Raw genomic sequence first — 17,237 nt, 5'->3', positions numbered from 1 at the left:
CCTATTTTTAAGTGATGATATAATACTTAAAAGCATGTACAAAAGTACCAGACAGATGTGGAAGTATCAGTCCCTTATATAACTGTACAGCACTGCTGAAATCATTAAAACTTACTAGCATGAGGCGGCAGCTTCATGGCCCTAACATGAGACCTTGTTGAAGTGCTGAAGTGTACAAGAATGAAGGGCCTCATTTCTGAATACAGTACTGCTGGTGAGAGACAGATGGACTGGTACACTCCTAGAGATGCTCCCATATCCATAAGATGTATACGTACAGAGTTCTGGTATGGCACATCCTTCCTGTACTGTCACTACTAAACTTTCATGGTGCTGAGTGATTTACATGATCCATGCATAAAAAAATTTAAAAACAGTCTTACATACTAGCAACAGAACTAAGACAATTATCATTTATAGTTACATAAAATAATAGTGTCTATCTATCCCGTAAGGAGTGGCCACAAACAAATCGCCTCCATGCCACCCAGTCCCTCGCCATTACACTGTCCTGCTCCCAGCTCACACACCCCTCTCTCATATAACTCTCCACTCCATCCCTCCATCTCATCCTTGGTCTCCCCCTCCACCTCACTCACATACACTCTCTTTGTTAGTCACTCGCCCTCCATCTCCCCCCCTCCACCTCACTCACATACACTCTCTTTGTTAGTCACTCACCCTCCTTCGTCTCCACATGGCCAAACAAATACAATAATAATGTGTAACTTATTACAATCTGATATACAGTATACCAGATCAGTGCATGAATGTGGAAGCAATTACTATACCTTTGCAATATGTTCTAACCAACGTCCAAGAGAGACAAATACAAGAAGCATGGGTGGAGTATCAAAGAATGTCATGGGGCTGGCTGACTGCTGCATTGCCATTGCCGCCACAACCACACCCAAAGAGTACACATAAGAGATAGTGGTAGCCAGCATGATCAGTACATCCATGTTGGCAGTTTTATGTCGAAGAGCTTTGAAGGCTTGGATGTAGAAGTGTCGTCCTCCAATAAACTGAAAAATGGAAATCTGGCTAAGGTTTATTTACTCCAGTGAAATACAAAATGCAAAGATAACATATTTAAACAGTGGGTCGTGAGGCACCATCTGGTGAGCTGTGTGAAGGAGCAGACACTTACTGGAAGAGGCAGGAACTTATTCATCAGAGTTACTTATGCAAGTTGCAAACAACAAGCAGTTGTACATATTTTGTTGGTGACAAATTTAAAAATTCAAACACAAACTTCTACTAAAGGAGAAAAATCAAACAGTGCAGCAAGATACAGGAGGATATTCCTCACACAAACATCACCAATCCTGTGTCACAGCATTAAAAAATAAGTAAATACAGTAAATAAATACATAAATAAGTAACTTTCCCATTCTACCGTGACCATCATCCACTCACTTGCTGCCTACTTCCTTCACATTTACCAATCTGTTTCTGTGTCTGCCCTCTTATTTCCTAATTCGGTTCACTGCATGGGTTGGCCCTGCAGAGGCAGCTGCTTCCCTGCAGTTGATGGGTATGTGGAGTACAGAGAGCGGATAGGATACGAAACAATGTGATTCATGAAAGATGTGGAGTGAGGAAGTCAGTGGACATCAGAATCGAAGAGAGTGTACTGAGATGATATGGTTATGTGGGGAGGATGGATAACAACAGAGTCATGAAAAAGGTATACCTGAGTGAATCTGAAGAAGGAAGGAGTCGAGGTAGGCCAAGGAGAAGGTGGAGGGATATGGTGGATGTGTGTGTGAGGAGGAGAGGTTTAGAAGTCGGTGAGGCTAAGTGACTGACAAGAGATCAAGCTGGCTGGATGAATATTGTGAGGAGAAGCGCATGATCGGGTATTTGGCACCCCTTTTTAACGTGACAGCATCCGGATTGACTCTATCACATGTTTATGTGAAGCTACAGAATGTGGTGAATGTTTTTGGTGTATCAGATAGAGCCAGGATTCCAGGGGCTTGAATGGTGAGTGAATGGAAGCATGGCCCATTGGATTAGGCAAATATGGGCTGTCTGGACATTGCCACTCTTCACCCTGCCCTAGGGTGGGAAAGGAGGTCTGGATGATGATGATGATGATTGATACATGCATGCACGCACACACACACGCACGAACGCACATGCACACATACATATATATATCCCAGGGTCACACACACACACACATATATATATCCCAGGGTCTCACACACACACACACACACACACACACACATATATCCCAGGGTCAGATCCAGTATTTTGGAGAACAGAGGTAATTCTTGGCAGAATTACCACTTAATTCTTTTAAGCAAATCAAAATGAACTTTTATTTTATTACTAAACCCCTCTTTTCATTCAAGTATTATATGATAATATTCAAATAACATTTTTATTGAATTTATTTTGGTAAATGACACTGCTCTTATAAGTAACCATTGGCCTGCAAAAAATAAAGGGGTCCAACACTAGTTTTTCTCTGTGTCATTTTTGTTTTACTTATTATATTTTGTCTTGTCCCTTTTCATTATAACATTTTACTGCGAATATTGTAGTTTCAACACGCAGATCAAGAAATTAACAAAATTATCAGATTACAAAAACATGCAAGATGTTGTGGGTGCTAGATAAGATGGGGCCCACATCAGTAAGGCACAGGATATCACTGATCTGATGTATATACTGTTTGATGAGTGGGGGAGAAAATTACTTTCCACTGCCTAAAGTGAAGGATGTGTATGGCACAGGTACTTTAGTATGAAGTTCGGTGTGTGCCTGTGCTCATATTTGCTGGTGTTGGAGAGTGTTGGTGGATTTGAGTGGAGTAATATTGTCAGTCTCTTGTCCTTCACCAGTGCCTAGAGTGTGCTGAGGTAGTCTAGTTGCACTGTACTTTAACCTTTGTTGAGCTGCAGACCTCATGTGAGACACAATGAACATTTTGGATTTAGCTAGAGCAATGCCAGACCATTGTCCTTGACCAATGCCTAAAGCATTTTTAAGGTAGCCTTGTAGCTGTGTCCTTTAACCCTTGCCGAGCTGCAAAATTCATATGAGGCACAATGGAGGTTTGTATGAGTCAAGCTGGAACAATGGTTATAAAACCAGACTCGAGGGAGGTAAACTACCTCATCAGTCCAGCTGGGGTTAAGAAGATGTGTATTAAATACAGTACTGACCTGGACTGGTGTTGCAAGAAGGAACAGGAGGAGGTTCTCAAGGGATAATCCAGGCAGCACACAGCACATCTGTTCATGGGTCATGTGCTGCATCATTGCCATGAAGTATACCATCACCAACATGGCTGGAACACCTGTCATACATTCTTTCTATTAAAAATCAGCTTTATTTTACTTCTGTATGTAATACTGAAGATTTGCAGTTTCATTTCACACATCCTAATCCATCCATCATCCAATCCTATGTTGCCCCATGAGGAGCGCAGGAGCTCGGGGTAAGGCAAGTTGGTCCTGACATTTAAGATGAGAGTGACCAGCCTCACTCATCCCTGAGTGGCATTAGGTGACCAATAAATCCCAACCACCCCTTGGATATACACCTACACAGGCTCAATCCAACTGGAGCGCCTTAATTACCCACTAAACCACCAGGTGCCAAAATTTGGTTATATGGTTACCACCCTGCGTAGTAAATGGTTTCCTGGTGTATAGGAAACCATTTGGCTTGCCACTCAGTGTAGTGTTACCCACAGGCAGAAGGAAGGGGAGAGAATGAAGGAAAGAAAGACAGAGGAGGGAGTGTAAAGTCACCCACAGGCAGAAGAAAGTGGAAAAAATTACTTCAAAAACATTCAGTACGGTATACAGCAGCTCACCTTTTTTTTTATATCATGACAACAAAGTGGTATATGTTCATTATACTGTACTAGTACATACTTCCTTCATATACTACCAACTTAAAAAATGATTTGCATCATTTAACAAATCTCTATGTCTCTTACAACATGCAAATATTGTGCAAAGTAGCAATAATGACTATTTCTAATACCAACATAGTGCAACGGACGGCTGAATAGCAATTTCCTGTGGGTGCCACCATAAAGGAGATGGTGGTAAGGGCAAACTAGATACCAATTTGTGATGGTCTTGAATACATAACAGTATACAATTCATCAAAATACTCAGTAATGCAGTTCATATCAAATGGTGCTAAAAAAAAAAAAAAAAAAAAAAAAAAAAAACGTTTAAACAGCTTCGGATGAATATATGTAATTGTATGGACTGACTCATGCAAGCACTGACTACTGTCTTTCAAAGTGAGTGTAATGTAAGTAAACAAAACTAAAGCCTGTAAGGCAAACTTACCAAAAAGTAGAGAAACTATGAATGAGTTTCTCCATTTCTGTATTTCTTTCTTGTGATCCAGATAATTACCCTTGCTACTGTCCTTTGTCAGTAGAGAGGCACTAAAGCCAAGGCCCTGCAAAAGTTTATGATAAATGAAGTACAATATACCTCTGTACGGTAATAATTACAGCTACTAAAAAAAGGGGCAAGGCTATTAATTTTATATTCAGTGAAAAATGAATAATTCTACTGTGATACCCTAACAATATCTTTTGATTCTCTAAGGTATGTCTGTAAACAGGACTAATTACACAAAAAGAAATATTTGCAAGGCAGCAGATACAGTACTGAACACTGTCTCAAGTATTCAACATTTTATGGACATACCTACTGCCCCCTCCCTGCCCAAAAAGGACTCACATTGATGCATTCAATAATATCTCGTGGACCTGTGACTGCAGGATCAAATTGGAACTTGCCACGCTGCGTGGCCAGGGCAACCACTGCTGACTTCATACCCTTTAACTTCATGACATTCGACTCGATCGCATAAACGCATGATGAGCAGGTCATTCCTAATATCTGGGGGGAAAAAAATATATTATAGGATCACTGACTGCAGACACTGGAAAAAATAATGTACTGCACATGTAAAAACAGCACAAACCATGATGAATGCCATACATTAAGGACTGAAGTCTGCTTTTTCAAGTGAAAAACTGATCATCTACGTGAAATAACAATATCACATGGTGAAAGTTCCACATTTTATCAGAAATCTGTGGAAGTTTAAGCATTGTCTGACCATAATTATAAATTTCATCGAACACTTTTTGATGAAAGACATTTAATCTAATTAAATACCCCATAACCTATGTGTTCATCAATGTATGTAGGCAAACACTACACTGGAAATCCCCAGCTACTGACTGACTATTATCCAAATTTTTACTTAAAATAACACCTTCTTAAGCCGAACATCTGTAAGTTGGAAATTTCCTTAAGTCAGATGCAGTTTTGTTTTGTTCTTACTGTACATTAGCTATATAGTAACACTTATTGCCATGCCTGTTATATATCAGGTTACCGTACGAAAAATTCAACTTTTTTTTATGCTGCACAACTATCAATATACTATTATGACTATGAAGTGTGCTAACAAGTTTGAGAATTAGCCACGCAATCATCACTCTTAGGCATGAAACATTCTGCCACAAATAAACAGTCAAAGTCAAAGCTGTGAATCTCGTACCGGTACTGTAACAAATTTTTTTACTGATCACTGATTTCTTTTTCCCAACTGATTCCATCAATTGCTGGGAAATACTCAGCTGTTTTTGGAACTTGGTTTAACTATCAGTCCAAAGAAAACATCAGTTGTACCACGGCCAACTCAATAAGTGGATTTCTCAAGAGAAAGCATGGCATCATTATGTATTTTTACAAATGCTCCATAGATTCATAAGCTGATATGGTAATTATTCAGTTGATTAGGTGGTCAGCTAGTCAATATTCAACAATATAAATGCACTGCAAGTAATCACTGAAAGTACTGAAACAGAAGTAATAAGATACAGCATTGAAAAGCATCCATCAATACAGTACCTCAAGATCAATGTCACCCTGTCCAGCACCATCTTCATCAAGTACCGTCGTGGGAAAGCCTAGGTCACTGATGCTGGCAGCCACCTGGGATGGTAGTACCACACTTGGATCATAGCGTACCTCTGCCTTGGCAGCCATCAGTGCCACCAATATGCTGTGCACACCTGCAGTTGGTTATCAGATTAAAAAATTTTCATCTTCATCCTGACCAAACATACCACATTCACAACAGATGTCTATGGTAAGAATCTCTGACCTCTCTGAGGAAAGACACACACGCATGCACACACACATACACAAGCGCACACATGCACACACACACACACACACACACACACACACACACACACACACACACATGCGCACATGCACAAACACACACACACACACACACACACATATATATATAAACAGTGTGATAAGATAGTATATATAGATATACCATCTTATCATACTGTTTATAAGGGCTCCAACATGCTTGCTTGCATTGGCCTTGGTCAACTAATGCAGGTTCTCCATGTTGCTCAATTTCTGCCAGCCTTGCTTTTCAGCCTCTTATCCCTGAGGTCGCACTATGGCCTTGTCCCAGATCTTTTTCAGTCTGCCTCTAGCAACCCTACCCCCAACATTCACACTTCTCACTTACCATATCCAACTGTCATCCTTCATTCTCTCCACATGCCCAAAGCATCTCAATCTACTCCTCATCACAACACCAACGCACTCAGTCCCATCCTTCCTCTCAACTCTTCAGTCATAAACCTAGTCCCCCCGGTAACTGAGATGTTAAAGAGCATAAGGTTATTAATACATTATTCATGAAGACTTACCAGGAACTTTTTTTGCATGCTTCTCAATGGCAGCAACACAAGAGGCACAGGTCATGCCAGTGATGCGAAGGAAGCATTTGTCAAGATCTGTTTCATCGCCCTCAAAAGCTGCATTCTCCTTCCATGAACTTGTTATACTCCCCTCACGAGATGGTAACCTGGAAGATTTGACTGAAAAAAGGTATACAGAGGTGTTACAGACATTACAGTACACAATTCTATTTTCTGGCGTATGTAATGGCGAGATATTTCCAGGCTAAAATCCGATACACTGACTGGATACTACTGGCAGGCTGATGGGCATGATAAGTAATGGGATATACTGGTGAATATTTACTTCCAATAAAAATACACAAAAAAGCAAATTATAACATACTGTACAAAATCTACATCTGACCATCTCCATTACAACAAGCTTACACAGTCCCTGGTACCTCTACAAATATATAATTGGTTTTTCAACAGCCAAAAACTTACTTTCCCTCCAAAGGAAGATATAATAGCAACCAGGAGTAAAGTTTGTAACTTAAACTCTTCCAATGCAACAATCACTGTTTGAATAAGGGATTGGTCCCCAGCAGAGCCATGTTAAGTCTGAGTGTCAAGGTAACTAAAATATTTTTACTTTAACTTGGCCTTGTAACAACACATTAACACTAAACTGTGGTGCTAGTCACAAACAAGTCCTATGGAGAGAATGGAAAGTTCTAGCACTGTCTTAATCTGCCACAGAGCGAAGGAAAGTAAACTGCAAAAGGGCGAAAATCTAGCTGTTGAAACAAAAAAATAGCATTGTACTGAACCTGTAATCTCTACAAGCAGTCAAAATGGGGGCATATGCAGGACAGTGACTATCTGTGGTGGTGAGCGCAAGTGGCTCCCAAAGTACTCTTGAAGGGTTAAGTGGAGTGAGTACAAGATTGGGTTGGGCTATGCAGCATCTTGATGTTATAGGTACATTATTATTGTAATCATCATTGACACCAAGAGTTAGCCTATCTAACTATTTATCTATCTATTGTCAGACACCTTAATCCTACTGAAGGATAAATATCTCTTTCATTTTCTTCCACTCTAACCTACTTGTATTTCCTATTAGCCTGTTTTATCCAATCCTAGCTCTTCTATAAATTTCATTCTCAATTTCATTCTCTGTCTGCATCTCCCTCTCACTCCAACTCTGAACTGCTATTCAGTTACCCAGGCTGTTAAGCTGTTATCTATTCTACAATGGACATGATGGTGGTAGATGGGGGGGGGTGCCCATCACCTACTCACATAATGTAGGCTTAACTTCTTTCTTCATATAAGGTTTGTCCAAAAAGAACCTGAACTTTTTAAATGGCACACCAACTAGCTGGTATAACGTGATCACGACAGGAGCACTGCATAGCGGCGACTTTGAGCTTTAGTCTAATGCTAGCCACATCACGCCACGTCACATAGTCATCGAGGCACACGCACTTGAGTGAGCATGTGGTTAGTGCACTTGGTGATTTGATGCAAGATGAACAATGAAGGATTATGAAGAGCAACATGTTTGCATGAAACTGTTTCAAATTAGGAAAAACTTTTACTTTCTGAAAAATGTCATTACAGGATATGAAACATAAGTGTCTATGATGTTGAAACAAAATGTCAGTCGTCACAATGGGCTGAAACACTGTCACCGTGGCCAAAAGAAAGCATGGCAGAGTCACTCAATTGTGAAGATGATGTTGATTGTCTTTTTATATTCGAGGGGCATCGTTCATCATGAGTTTCTTCCACATGGTCAGACAGTCAATAAACAGTTTTACTTGTATGTCCTGAAGCACCTGAGCAAAGCAGTGTGAAGGAAGTGCACCTGCTCACACGTCACTCCTTATTCGTGACTTTTTGGCGAAGCATGGGATGACTCTTGTCCCCCAGCCCCCCTACTCTCTGGATATGGCCTCTGCTGACTCCCCTCCTCCCCCCAAAGTTGAAATCCATCCTGAAAGGTCTCCAATTTCAGATGATAGAAAATTTGTCAAGTGCACTAAACACACGTTCACTCAAGCGCGTGTACAGTACAGTACCTCAATGGCTAGGTGACGAGGCATGATGCGGCTAGAGTTAAACTACAGCTTAAGTCACTGCTACACAGGGCCTCCATCGCAATCATGCTACGCCAGCTACCTGGTGCACTATTTTCTTTTTGGACAGACTTTGTTATTTATTATTCTATTTTGTGTCTGTCCTTCCCCTCATCCTATTTCTCAGAGAATTTCTGCCACTATTTATTACTCTTCTTTCCATTTCAGGAGGCTCTGTACCAAGTGATACACCAAATGGTTTCCTGCACTTCAGGAAACAAGTAATAATGCTGGATGGTAACCATATAGCCAAATAACTGGGTGATGTGGAGCCTCCTATGGTGCCCCTGTTAACTGGGTGGCAAGATGTAAATGCAGTGTCCACCAGGAACCAAACCTACACACTGATCCCTGCATCTCACTGTGACATGGCACTGTCAGCCACTTGGGAACAATAATTTACTGCATGGGACAGCCCTGCAAGGGCAACTGTTTGCTTGCAGCTGATGGGTCTGCTTGATCAGACAGACCAGGGGTAGCACTACAACAAAGGACATTATATACCTACATCCATTTATAATTTTTTACTGGAGTAACTATATCCTCTGCTTGCATCTGCTCCCTTATCTCTTTGTCTCAACATGTAATACCTTCATACATTTGTGTATCAAGGTTCCAACATGCTTATGTACGTTGGCCTCAGTCACCTAATGGTGGCTCTCCATGCTGCTTGATCTTTAGCAGCCTCTCATTTCAGTCTATTTACCCTAAGGTCACACCCTATGATTTCATCCCAAGTCTTTTTCAGTCTGCCTCTTGATGGTCAGCTTTATGAATGTTCTGGGGCCAAAAGTCTTTGGTATTGTGCTGTATTATTTACTGGTTATCAGAAAAGAATAAAAGTTAATTTTTTATTCTGTGGTAAAATGCTTCTTACCTTTGCTAGTGGTTAGCTGAGGCTCCTTGCTTTTAGTGCTGTTAGTTCTGACTGATGCTTCAAAGCCCATATCATCAATCATGTCTGCAATGAGCTCAGGACTCGCTACCCCTGGGTCGAACTCCACAACTCCTTCCTCCTTCTCTAAGCTTACCTGCCAAATTTAAGCTGTTTGAGATTACACAGAACACCTGTATACTCTTCACACACATATTCATGCTTTGTATCTGCCAGATAAAGTTCATTCACATGTATACTCCACACCTGCTGCAGAATCATTTTTGTCGTTAAACTGCACACAGCATACAAACACATACACAATTTTATATACTGTATGTATGCTGCCAGAATCGAGCTGCATGGATAGCTGCCATTAGGTGAACGAGGCCAATGCATGCAAGTTGGAACCTTTATAAATGATACAAACGAATGAACAAACAATCCGATATATGTACATACATACATACATACAATATACATATACATATATATATATATATATATACAGGAATTCATACATTTATACAGTGTATCATTTCATTTTGTTTATAGAGGCTCCAACAAGCTTACATGTGTCAGCCTTGGTCACTTAATGGCGGCTCTCCATGCTGCTTGATCTCTGGCAGTTTCTCTATTCAGTCTCTTTTCCCTGAGGTCACAATCTATGACCTCATCCCAGGTCTTTTTCAGTCTGCCTTTCGCAACTGTACCCCCAACATTCACACTTCTCATTTTCTGTACCCAATTGTCATTCCCCATCCTCTCTACATGCCCAAACCATCTCACTCTACCTCTCCTCATCCTAATACCAATACACTCCAGTCCCATTCTCCCTCCTCACTCTACCATCGTAAACCTAGCCCCCACAGGTCTCGCATTCAGGGACGCACTGAACATCCAGCTAATCGTTGTCATTTCTGTATGTTTGAGCCTGTGAACATCCTTTTCCTCTACTGCCCAGGTTTCACTGCCATACAGCATTACACTCCTAATAGACGCCGCATACTAATATCCCTTAGCAGGGAGGGAGAGCCCTCTCAATGTCAGGAGAGGCAACAGCTCCCTGATCTTCTTCCAACTAACTATATTCCTGATGGGACAATTGATGATTAGATGATGGAAGGGTGCTAGCTACCTAAAATTCAGCCATGATGTATTCCTCTCTTTCACTCCTCTTTGGGGATTCTTGGTCCACATCATAAGTTCAAGCTCTCTGCTACAGGTATTTCAGTTTTCTCTTATTTGCCATTATGCTTGTCTTTAATCACATTAATTTTCTACATCATCAATAATATGAGCTATATCAAAATCAAAAAAGCTCTCCATATGTCCAACTGCTGATTGTGTCAAGTGCCAATGCATCGTACATACGAAATATGCCAAAACAAATTACCGCCACTAGAAGCATTGAGATTTACCAACAAGATGAGATTTATCCATTAGTTCAGTAACCAACATGCTAACCAGGTTTCAAGCAAGTTGTATTGTCCAGCAGATCTCAGAACATTGGTTAGCAGATTTAGATGGAGGATAGTCTATCCACTAGTTTTGTAATTTCAAGCAACCCAGTTCAGGGATGTATATATGGCGCTATACCAGCTCCTCTAGTCATTAAGGATACAAAATTTGTAAGCCTGTTTATCAGACAGATATGGAATGAGGCAGAAAACCTACAAGTTGTGGTGGTGAACATTAAAACCACCTACAATAGAATGTACTTCACTTCATGAGTTAAACTGTAAAATTTGCTTTGACAGTCAAAAGAATAACAGTACAAATATACTGTATTCATTCAGAGATACTGGGGGTATTGCACAAAAGTATATACATTTTGCACTGTAATGAAAAAAAACTTGTTGTTCAGTTTCTGCCTCTTGTTGCAATGATCAAAACACTTGTACACAGTTACCTTGATTGTAAGGATGCCGGCACGTTTCCCAATAGTTCCCTCTATGTTGTGGACACATGATAAGCAGGTCATGCCTTTAATAGCCACCACACATTTCTCAGAATGTACTTGGTAATCAGTTTCAGAAGCATCTAGTAGTGTGGCCTCGAAACCCATATCATCAATGTAATCTCGTACTTGTTCTGCACTTGTCACTCCAGGGTCAAACGTCACAAACCCTTTCTTCTCATCTAAGCTAACCTGTAAGGAGGTATAAGGAAATACAATACGGTACAGTCATGAACAGTAAGGGTCAAAAGTTGACCTATTATTCCACTGCATCTACTTCACACCTGCAGTAATCATTACCACACTTCTCTGATGCATTACATCAAACAGAATCATCCACGAGCAGAGAAACATACCAAGCCTCTCTCAGCCAAGGAATACTAGCCAGCAATGGAAAGGCAAAAGCAGAAGAGATATTGAGACCTTTTGTCTCTGAATGTTCATATCTATAAACTAATTAATTTCATATGTGTCTGTGTGGGGTGATGTCTGAAAATGAAATAAGTGTTGTGAGACAGTTAAGTTTGTGGTGACTAACAAATGTGACACATTGGTGAATGAAAAGAAACCTGAATTGTGTAAGATTTTAAGTACCTTAGTGACAAAAGAATAGGAAGTGCAAAAAGGAACTGGAAAGTAAGAGTGACTCAGAGAAGAACGTGGTCAGTTATATCACAAAAAACTTTAGTGAACATAAGTTGTTACAGGTTTGCATGAGGGTGTGTTATTATCTACAACATCCAAGTGCAAGATATTTGTATGGCATGAGTATTAAAACTCATTAGTGAAAGCTGTGGAAACAAGGATCTGGAGGAAGATACAAAGGATACATACACTAGGCAAAGTCAGAAACAAAGAGGTCTATCTCATTCATAACAAAGAGGATAGGGTTAGGATCATGATGGATGATAGCAAAATAAGAAGAGTTCCCTCAACACATCACTCTGCACCCATCCACAAAAAACAGAAAAGAAAAAAAAATAAGTCTTCTAGATTTCTCCATTCCGATCAGTTGGCTGTCACCCTCTTCCATTCCATCCAAACACATTGTTTGTTTCACTCCACCACCCATGCACTGAAGAGAAGCCTACACATGGTGGCACTGTGATCCTGGGTGGGGCAGCTACGGTGTCCACATGGGAGCCAAACCTCCACATATATCTCTACACCTTGCTGTGAGAAGGACCCTGGCCTAATCCTGGTGAGGCACTGTCTACCACAAGGAGCTGCCAGTTCTCCACACAATACGTGTACTGCACTGTACCTCTAGGACATTCCCATAAAAGTAGATGCTTACCTGTGGTCAATGGGTCTGCTCAGTCAGACAGACTGGGGTTAAGCAACAGCAACTGTAACAACAACAACCCTTCCATCCACCTCTCTGCCAATGTCTTCCTCTTACTTTATCTCTGGAATATCATTTACTCTAGCTGTCCAACTCCTATTTGTACTACAAAATACGTGTCATACCCAGGTAGAGCATAATTCTACATTTTATAATAGGTGGGTACAGACTCTTTTTCCATTAACATCCTTGTTTTTTCCATGTTCAAAAAAATGGCATAAGAGAAGGTTTGGATGTATTGTGGCTGAAACTGACAGCTTCCTTGGGTGCCAGCAACATCGCTGTCAAGAGGGAAAAACTGCAAATGTCTCACAAAAGAAAATTTTCAGAAAGTTCAGACTCATAATAAATATATAACATTATCTAATTAGAATACAGTATACTAAGGTTCCTGAAAGCAGTTACCCTGCACGATGTTGCTAAAAACAAACCTTGATGGTAAGGATGCCTGGCTTAGCTCCAACGGTGTTCTGGATATTATTGACACATGACATACATGTCATGCCCTCAATACCCACACTCACACTTGATGTTCCACTTTGCACAAGTTGTGCCTCAAACCCCATGTCCTCTATGGCTGCTCTGTAATGATATGAGAGTTCAAATCATATGCAGGTGTGCTGATATACAATAAAGTGTACACACACACACACACACACACACACACACACACACACACACACACACACAATGCTACTCAAAAATTCCATGAATTCTGCCATATGAACACATAGGCTTATCTAAATTTCTTATCACCATCAACATCTTCAAGATACTCCCCTGGGGAGCTGATGCAGCAATCCCAGCAACTATCCCATTGCTGGATTCACCTCTAAAACTGTTTTTGTAACTGTCTTCAGCACCACCTGGTATGTCTGTGTGTGTGTGTGTGTGTGTGTGTGTGTGTGTGTGTGTGTGTGTGTGTGTGTGTAATTCACCGGGTCGGTCAGGATCACTTGATGGTCGTGATCGCCAGCTTTTTACCCTCCCGGAAGGGAGCTGAGAGCTCATATAGTCCAATCGAAGGGCAAGGCTGTGACCTTCACACACGCACACACCCGTCCCCTTGCTCTAGGGGGACAGTAACCACCCACTTCGTCAGTGAAACTTTTCGCAACCTAAGCGAGGCGCGAACTCCCGTCCACCAATTGGCAAGCGGGAACGTTACCACTGCACCAGCGAGCGATGTGTGTGTGTGTGTGTGTGTGTGTGTGTGTGTGTGTGTGTGTGTGTGTGTGTGTGTGTGTGTGTGTGTGTGTGTGTGTGTGTGTGTGTGTGTGTGTGTGTGTGTGTGTACAAATATACAGAACTGCACATACATGCACATACATTACTGAAATTTACTGCAGTATATGAAGTTTCTCATTTGTGCAGTCACTGGTAATCTTGGCCTCTGACAATTTAAGTGTGTAACAACTCACTTGTACTGCCTTACAGACTTTTTTCAGTCCAGGTTAAAAGTCAGGATCACAGCTGGTTAGGTGATACTCCTGACTGCTTAGCTCAACTACAGGGTTCGTTCTGGAGGTGAGTTACAATGTTTTACATATACCGGTATCCATTTATAATAGATTATACCAAGGGTACAACACTACATGCCAGTGAATGATGTGAATTATGATGGAAAGGCTGACCTCACCTAACTGTTTCTGGAGACGTGGTTGTTGGGTCAATAATCAGTGTGGCTGTTTCCTGTTCCAGAGACACCTTGATGGACCGCACCCCTTCCTGTTCACTTATCCGACCCTCAATGTTTTTCACACACGAGTTACACGTCATCCCTGCAGTGCAACAAGGTCATCTTTCTATTCCAACAAACACATTACATACAGTACAGTATGCTCATCATTTATTATTCAATGTATTGTAATCTTCATATGAAAACTGAACTATCTGTACACTCTATTCCCTTCCATTTATTACATGTAAATTAAGTCCTTGCTTTAAGTCACCTCTGTTTATGCTCATGTTGTACTATTAAGTCCTTAGTAAATTACCTAGAAAAATGCACATGGAAATTTAAATACCGCCTATACAGTAGTTTTGAAAGTCTCATTCAACTTATCTGTACCAAAGGTATGGAAAAACTAGTCATATATCAACACCCATCCCTGACAATGTGGGGAATGCCTGTACATCTTACCTTTGACAGATATCTGAATAAGCTGGTCACCACAGACACAATTGATTGGTTCTCCCAGTAGGTTAGCTACTTCCACTTGGTCTGTGCTGGTATTGGGGCTCTGTCCTGGGTCCTCCACAGTTACTCGTACTTCCCTCTGTTCTATTACTGTGGCCTCAAACCCCATATCGTCTATCCTTTCAGCCAGCTGAGCCCCCGTAACTTGGACTGGATTGTGAACCACCATGCCCTTTTTACTGGTCAGATCTATTTTCACCTCTTCAACTCCGGGCATGCCACCCACAACTCCCTCGATGTTGCGTACACACGACTGACATGTCATGCCTTCTATGCTTATCACTGATGTTACACTTGCCATTGTCTCACTCCGTGGGTTCCTTGAACTACAAACTTGAAAGAGATACTAAACAGCACTGAGTAAATTTTACAAGCTGTACTTACTACTGTATATCCATATCATGAAGAGTTATTTCAATTTGCATTTTCCTTAGAATTAACAGTGCCTACAGCTTTTCTGGATGTGATGTACTCCAGTGATAAGGTACTGTACAAAAGGCTCACTAAACAACCTGAGTCACAACACTGTCACCGGGTCCTTCACAAACCTGTAAAACAAAAAAAACAAAAAAAAACAAAATCACATTACTGCATTATGATATCTGGCTATATACTTCTGATTCCTTAGCAATGATACCACATACAATCAGTGTATGAATGTTACAGGATAACAAAAAATTTTCAGTCCTAATTCAAATACATCAAAAGAATAAATTACTGTATCTGTACTACCCATAAATATTACTGAAGTATAATGAGCAATGCTACAGCTACTGTCTCTCTTAAGACAAAATAATTAGACATTAGTGAGTGTATAATACACGCCCTCAATCTGCATGGGTAACGTAACTGACAAGTTTACCACACAAACTGAAATGCGCAAGTTCTATCTATCTATAGCCAGAGGCCATAATCCCATAAGGGGTGGCCGTTTGTCTTTAAGTTAGCTATTTTACAGGGAGGGGAACTAAGCCTCTGCCAACCCACTTGTTGACACGTAGGGAACATGAGTTGGTTGTAGTACCAAGCAGCGGTGTAAATAATTTCCTGGCTTACAGGAAATTATCAGCCTTGTCACTCAATGTAAAGCCACCCAAAGAGGAAAGATTCAAAGAAGAGTAATAAAAGGCGAAAGGAGAGATTGGAGAAATGGGTAGAGAGGAGGGCAAAGATAGAAAAAGAATGATATAGGTGAAGGAAGGAGTAGCCAACACGACATCAAACGAGGAGCTGATGGTCGCAACCACCTACCATCTAGCCTACCACAAGTTGCATCAAAGAAACTTATGATACCTTACTGTATAAAGGTAACTGACATGGTGAAATCCCAGTATTTTCTCTATGTCCTCCCTTTGGCCCACTTGAAAAATTTTTACTCTGTCCTGACCATATATAACATTCACTGTAGTACATATACAACCTATTGGTACATCACTGAGCATAAAAATAAAAGGTTAATTATAGTGTACAAAGTGATAAATCTGATGATCACTTCCACAACTGGGGATAGAGTGATGTTTGGGTGGCCGGGAAGGGGCTACCTTCATATGACGATTTATTTACCTATAGGTAGGTGAAACACAATATCAAAGGCATAAAGTAATGAAAAACTTTGCAGAATGAAGAAAAAGTATAGTACAGAGTGAGTGGTGGCAATGAGGTGAGACAAGAGGCAGGCTGCAAGGCGTGTGAGAGAGAGAGAGAGAGAGAGAGAGAGAGAGATTGCACAGATGTATAGGGTTGTGAGTACAGTGAGTGTATGAAAAGTGAAGGCATGTCTAGGGCATGGAGGAAGAGTACAAAAAGCAAGAAAGAGATGGGGCTCAAGACAGTGATGGTATAAGGCAGGGCTAAAAGAGATGGCTGGTAATTGTTGGGGTGGGTGGGATAGTAAATAGTATGAGGGGGGGAGGGGAGTAAATACAGTAATGATTCTGAAAGGTGGTAAGGTTAGAGTGGTTAGAGGGATCAGAGAGGTAAGGTTAGAATTACCAGA

The 17,237-nt window shown here is 40.9% G+C and overlaps 1 protein-coding gene across 1 annotated transcript in view; it reads right to left on the bottom strand.

The window, feature by feature from the left end:
• Positions 1–15,559, bottom strand: part of ATP7 (copper-transporting ATPase 1) — a 41,794-nt gene extending 26,235 nt beyond the window's left edge. Inside the window, exons 1-11 of the mRNA XM_080282165.1 lie at positions 15,185–15,559; positions 14,681–14,822; positions 13,473–13,623; positions 11,649–11,888; positions 9,740–9,893; positions 6,746–6,916; positions 5,916–6,079; positions 4,731–4,892; positions 4,329–4,443; positions 3,183–3,316; positions 792–1,025 (exon numbers count right to left, since the gene is read on the bottom strand). Coding sequence (XP_080138291.1) covers positions 792–1,025; positions 3,183–3,316; positions 4,329–4,443; positions 4,731–4,892; positions 5,916–6,079; positions 6,746–6,916; positions 9,740–9,893; positions 11,649–11,888; positions 13,473–13,623; positions 14,681–14,822; positions 15,185–15,542 — 2,025 coding nt within the window. The 5' untranslated portion in view covers positions 15,543–15,559. The remainder of the gene's footprint in view (positions 1–791; positions 1,026–3,182; positions 3,317–4,328; positions 4,444–4,730; positions 4,893–5,915; positions 6,080–6,745; positions 6,917–9,739; positions 9,894–11,648; positions 11,889–13,472; positions 13,624–14,680; positions 14,823–15,184) is intronic.
• Positions 15,560–17,237: the final 1,678 nt, after the last annotated feature.

This window comes from Coenobita brevimanus, chromosome 92 (genome assembly GCF_032717465.1).
Source record: "Coenobita brevimanus isolate Jiangsu-jjx chromosome 92, ASM3271746v2, whole genome shotgun sequence".
Lineage (NCBI taxonomy): Eukaryota > Metazoa > Arthropoda > Malacostraca > Decapoda > Coenobitidae > Coenobita > Coenobita brevimanus.
Note: the sequence above shows the minus strand (reverse complement) of the source record. Positions and strands in the feature narration are given on the sequence as shown.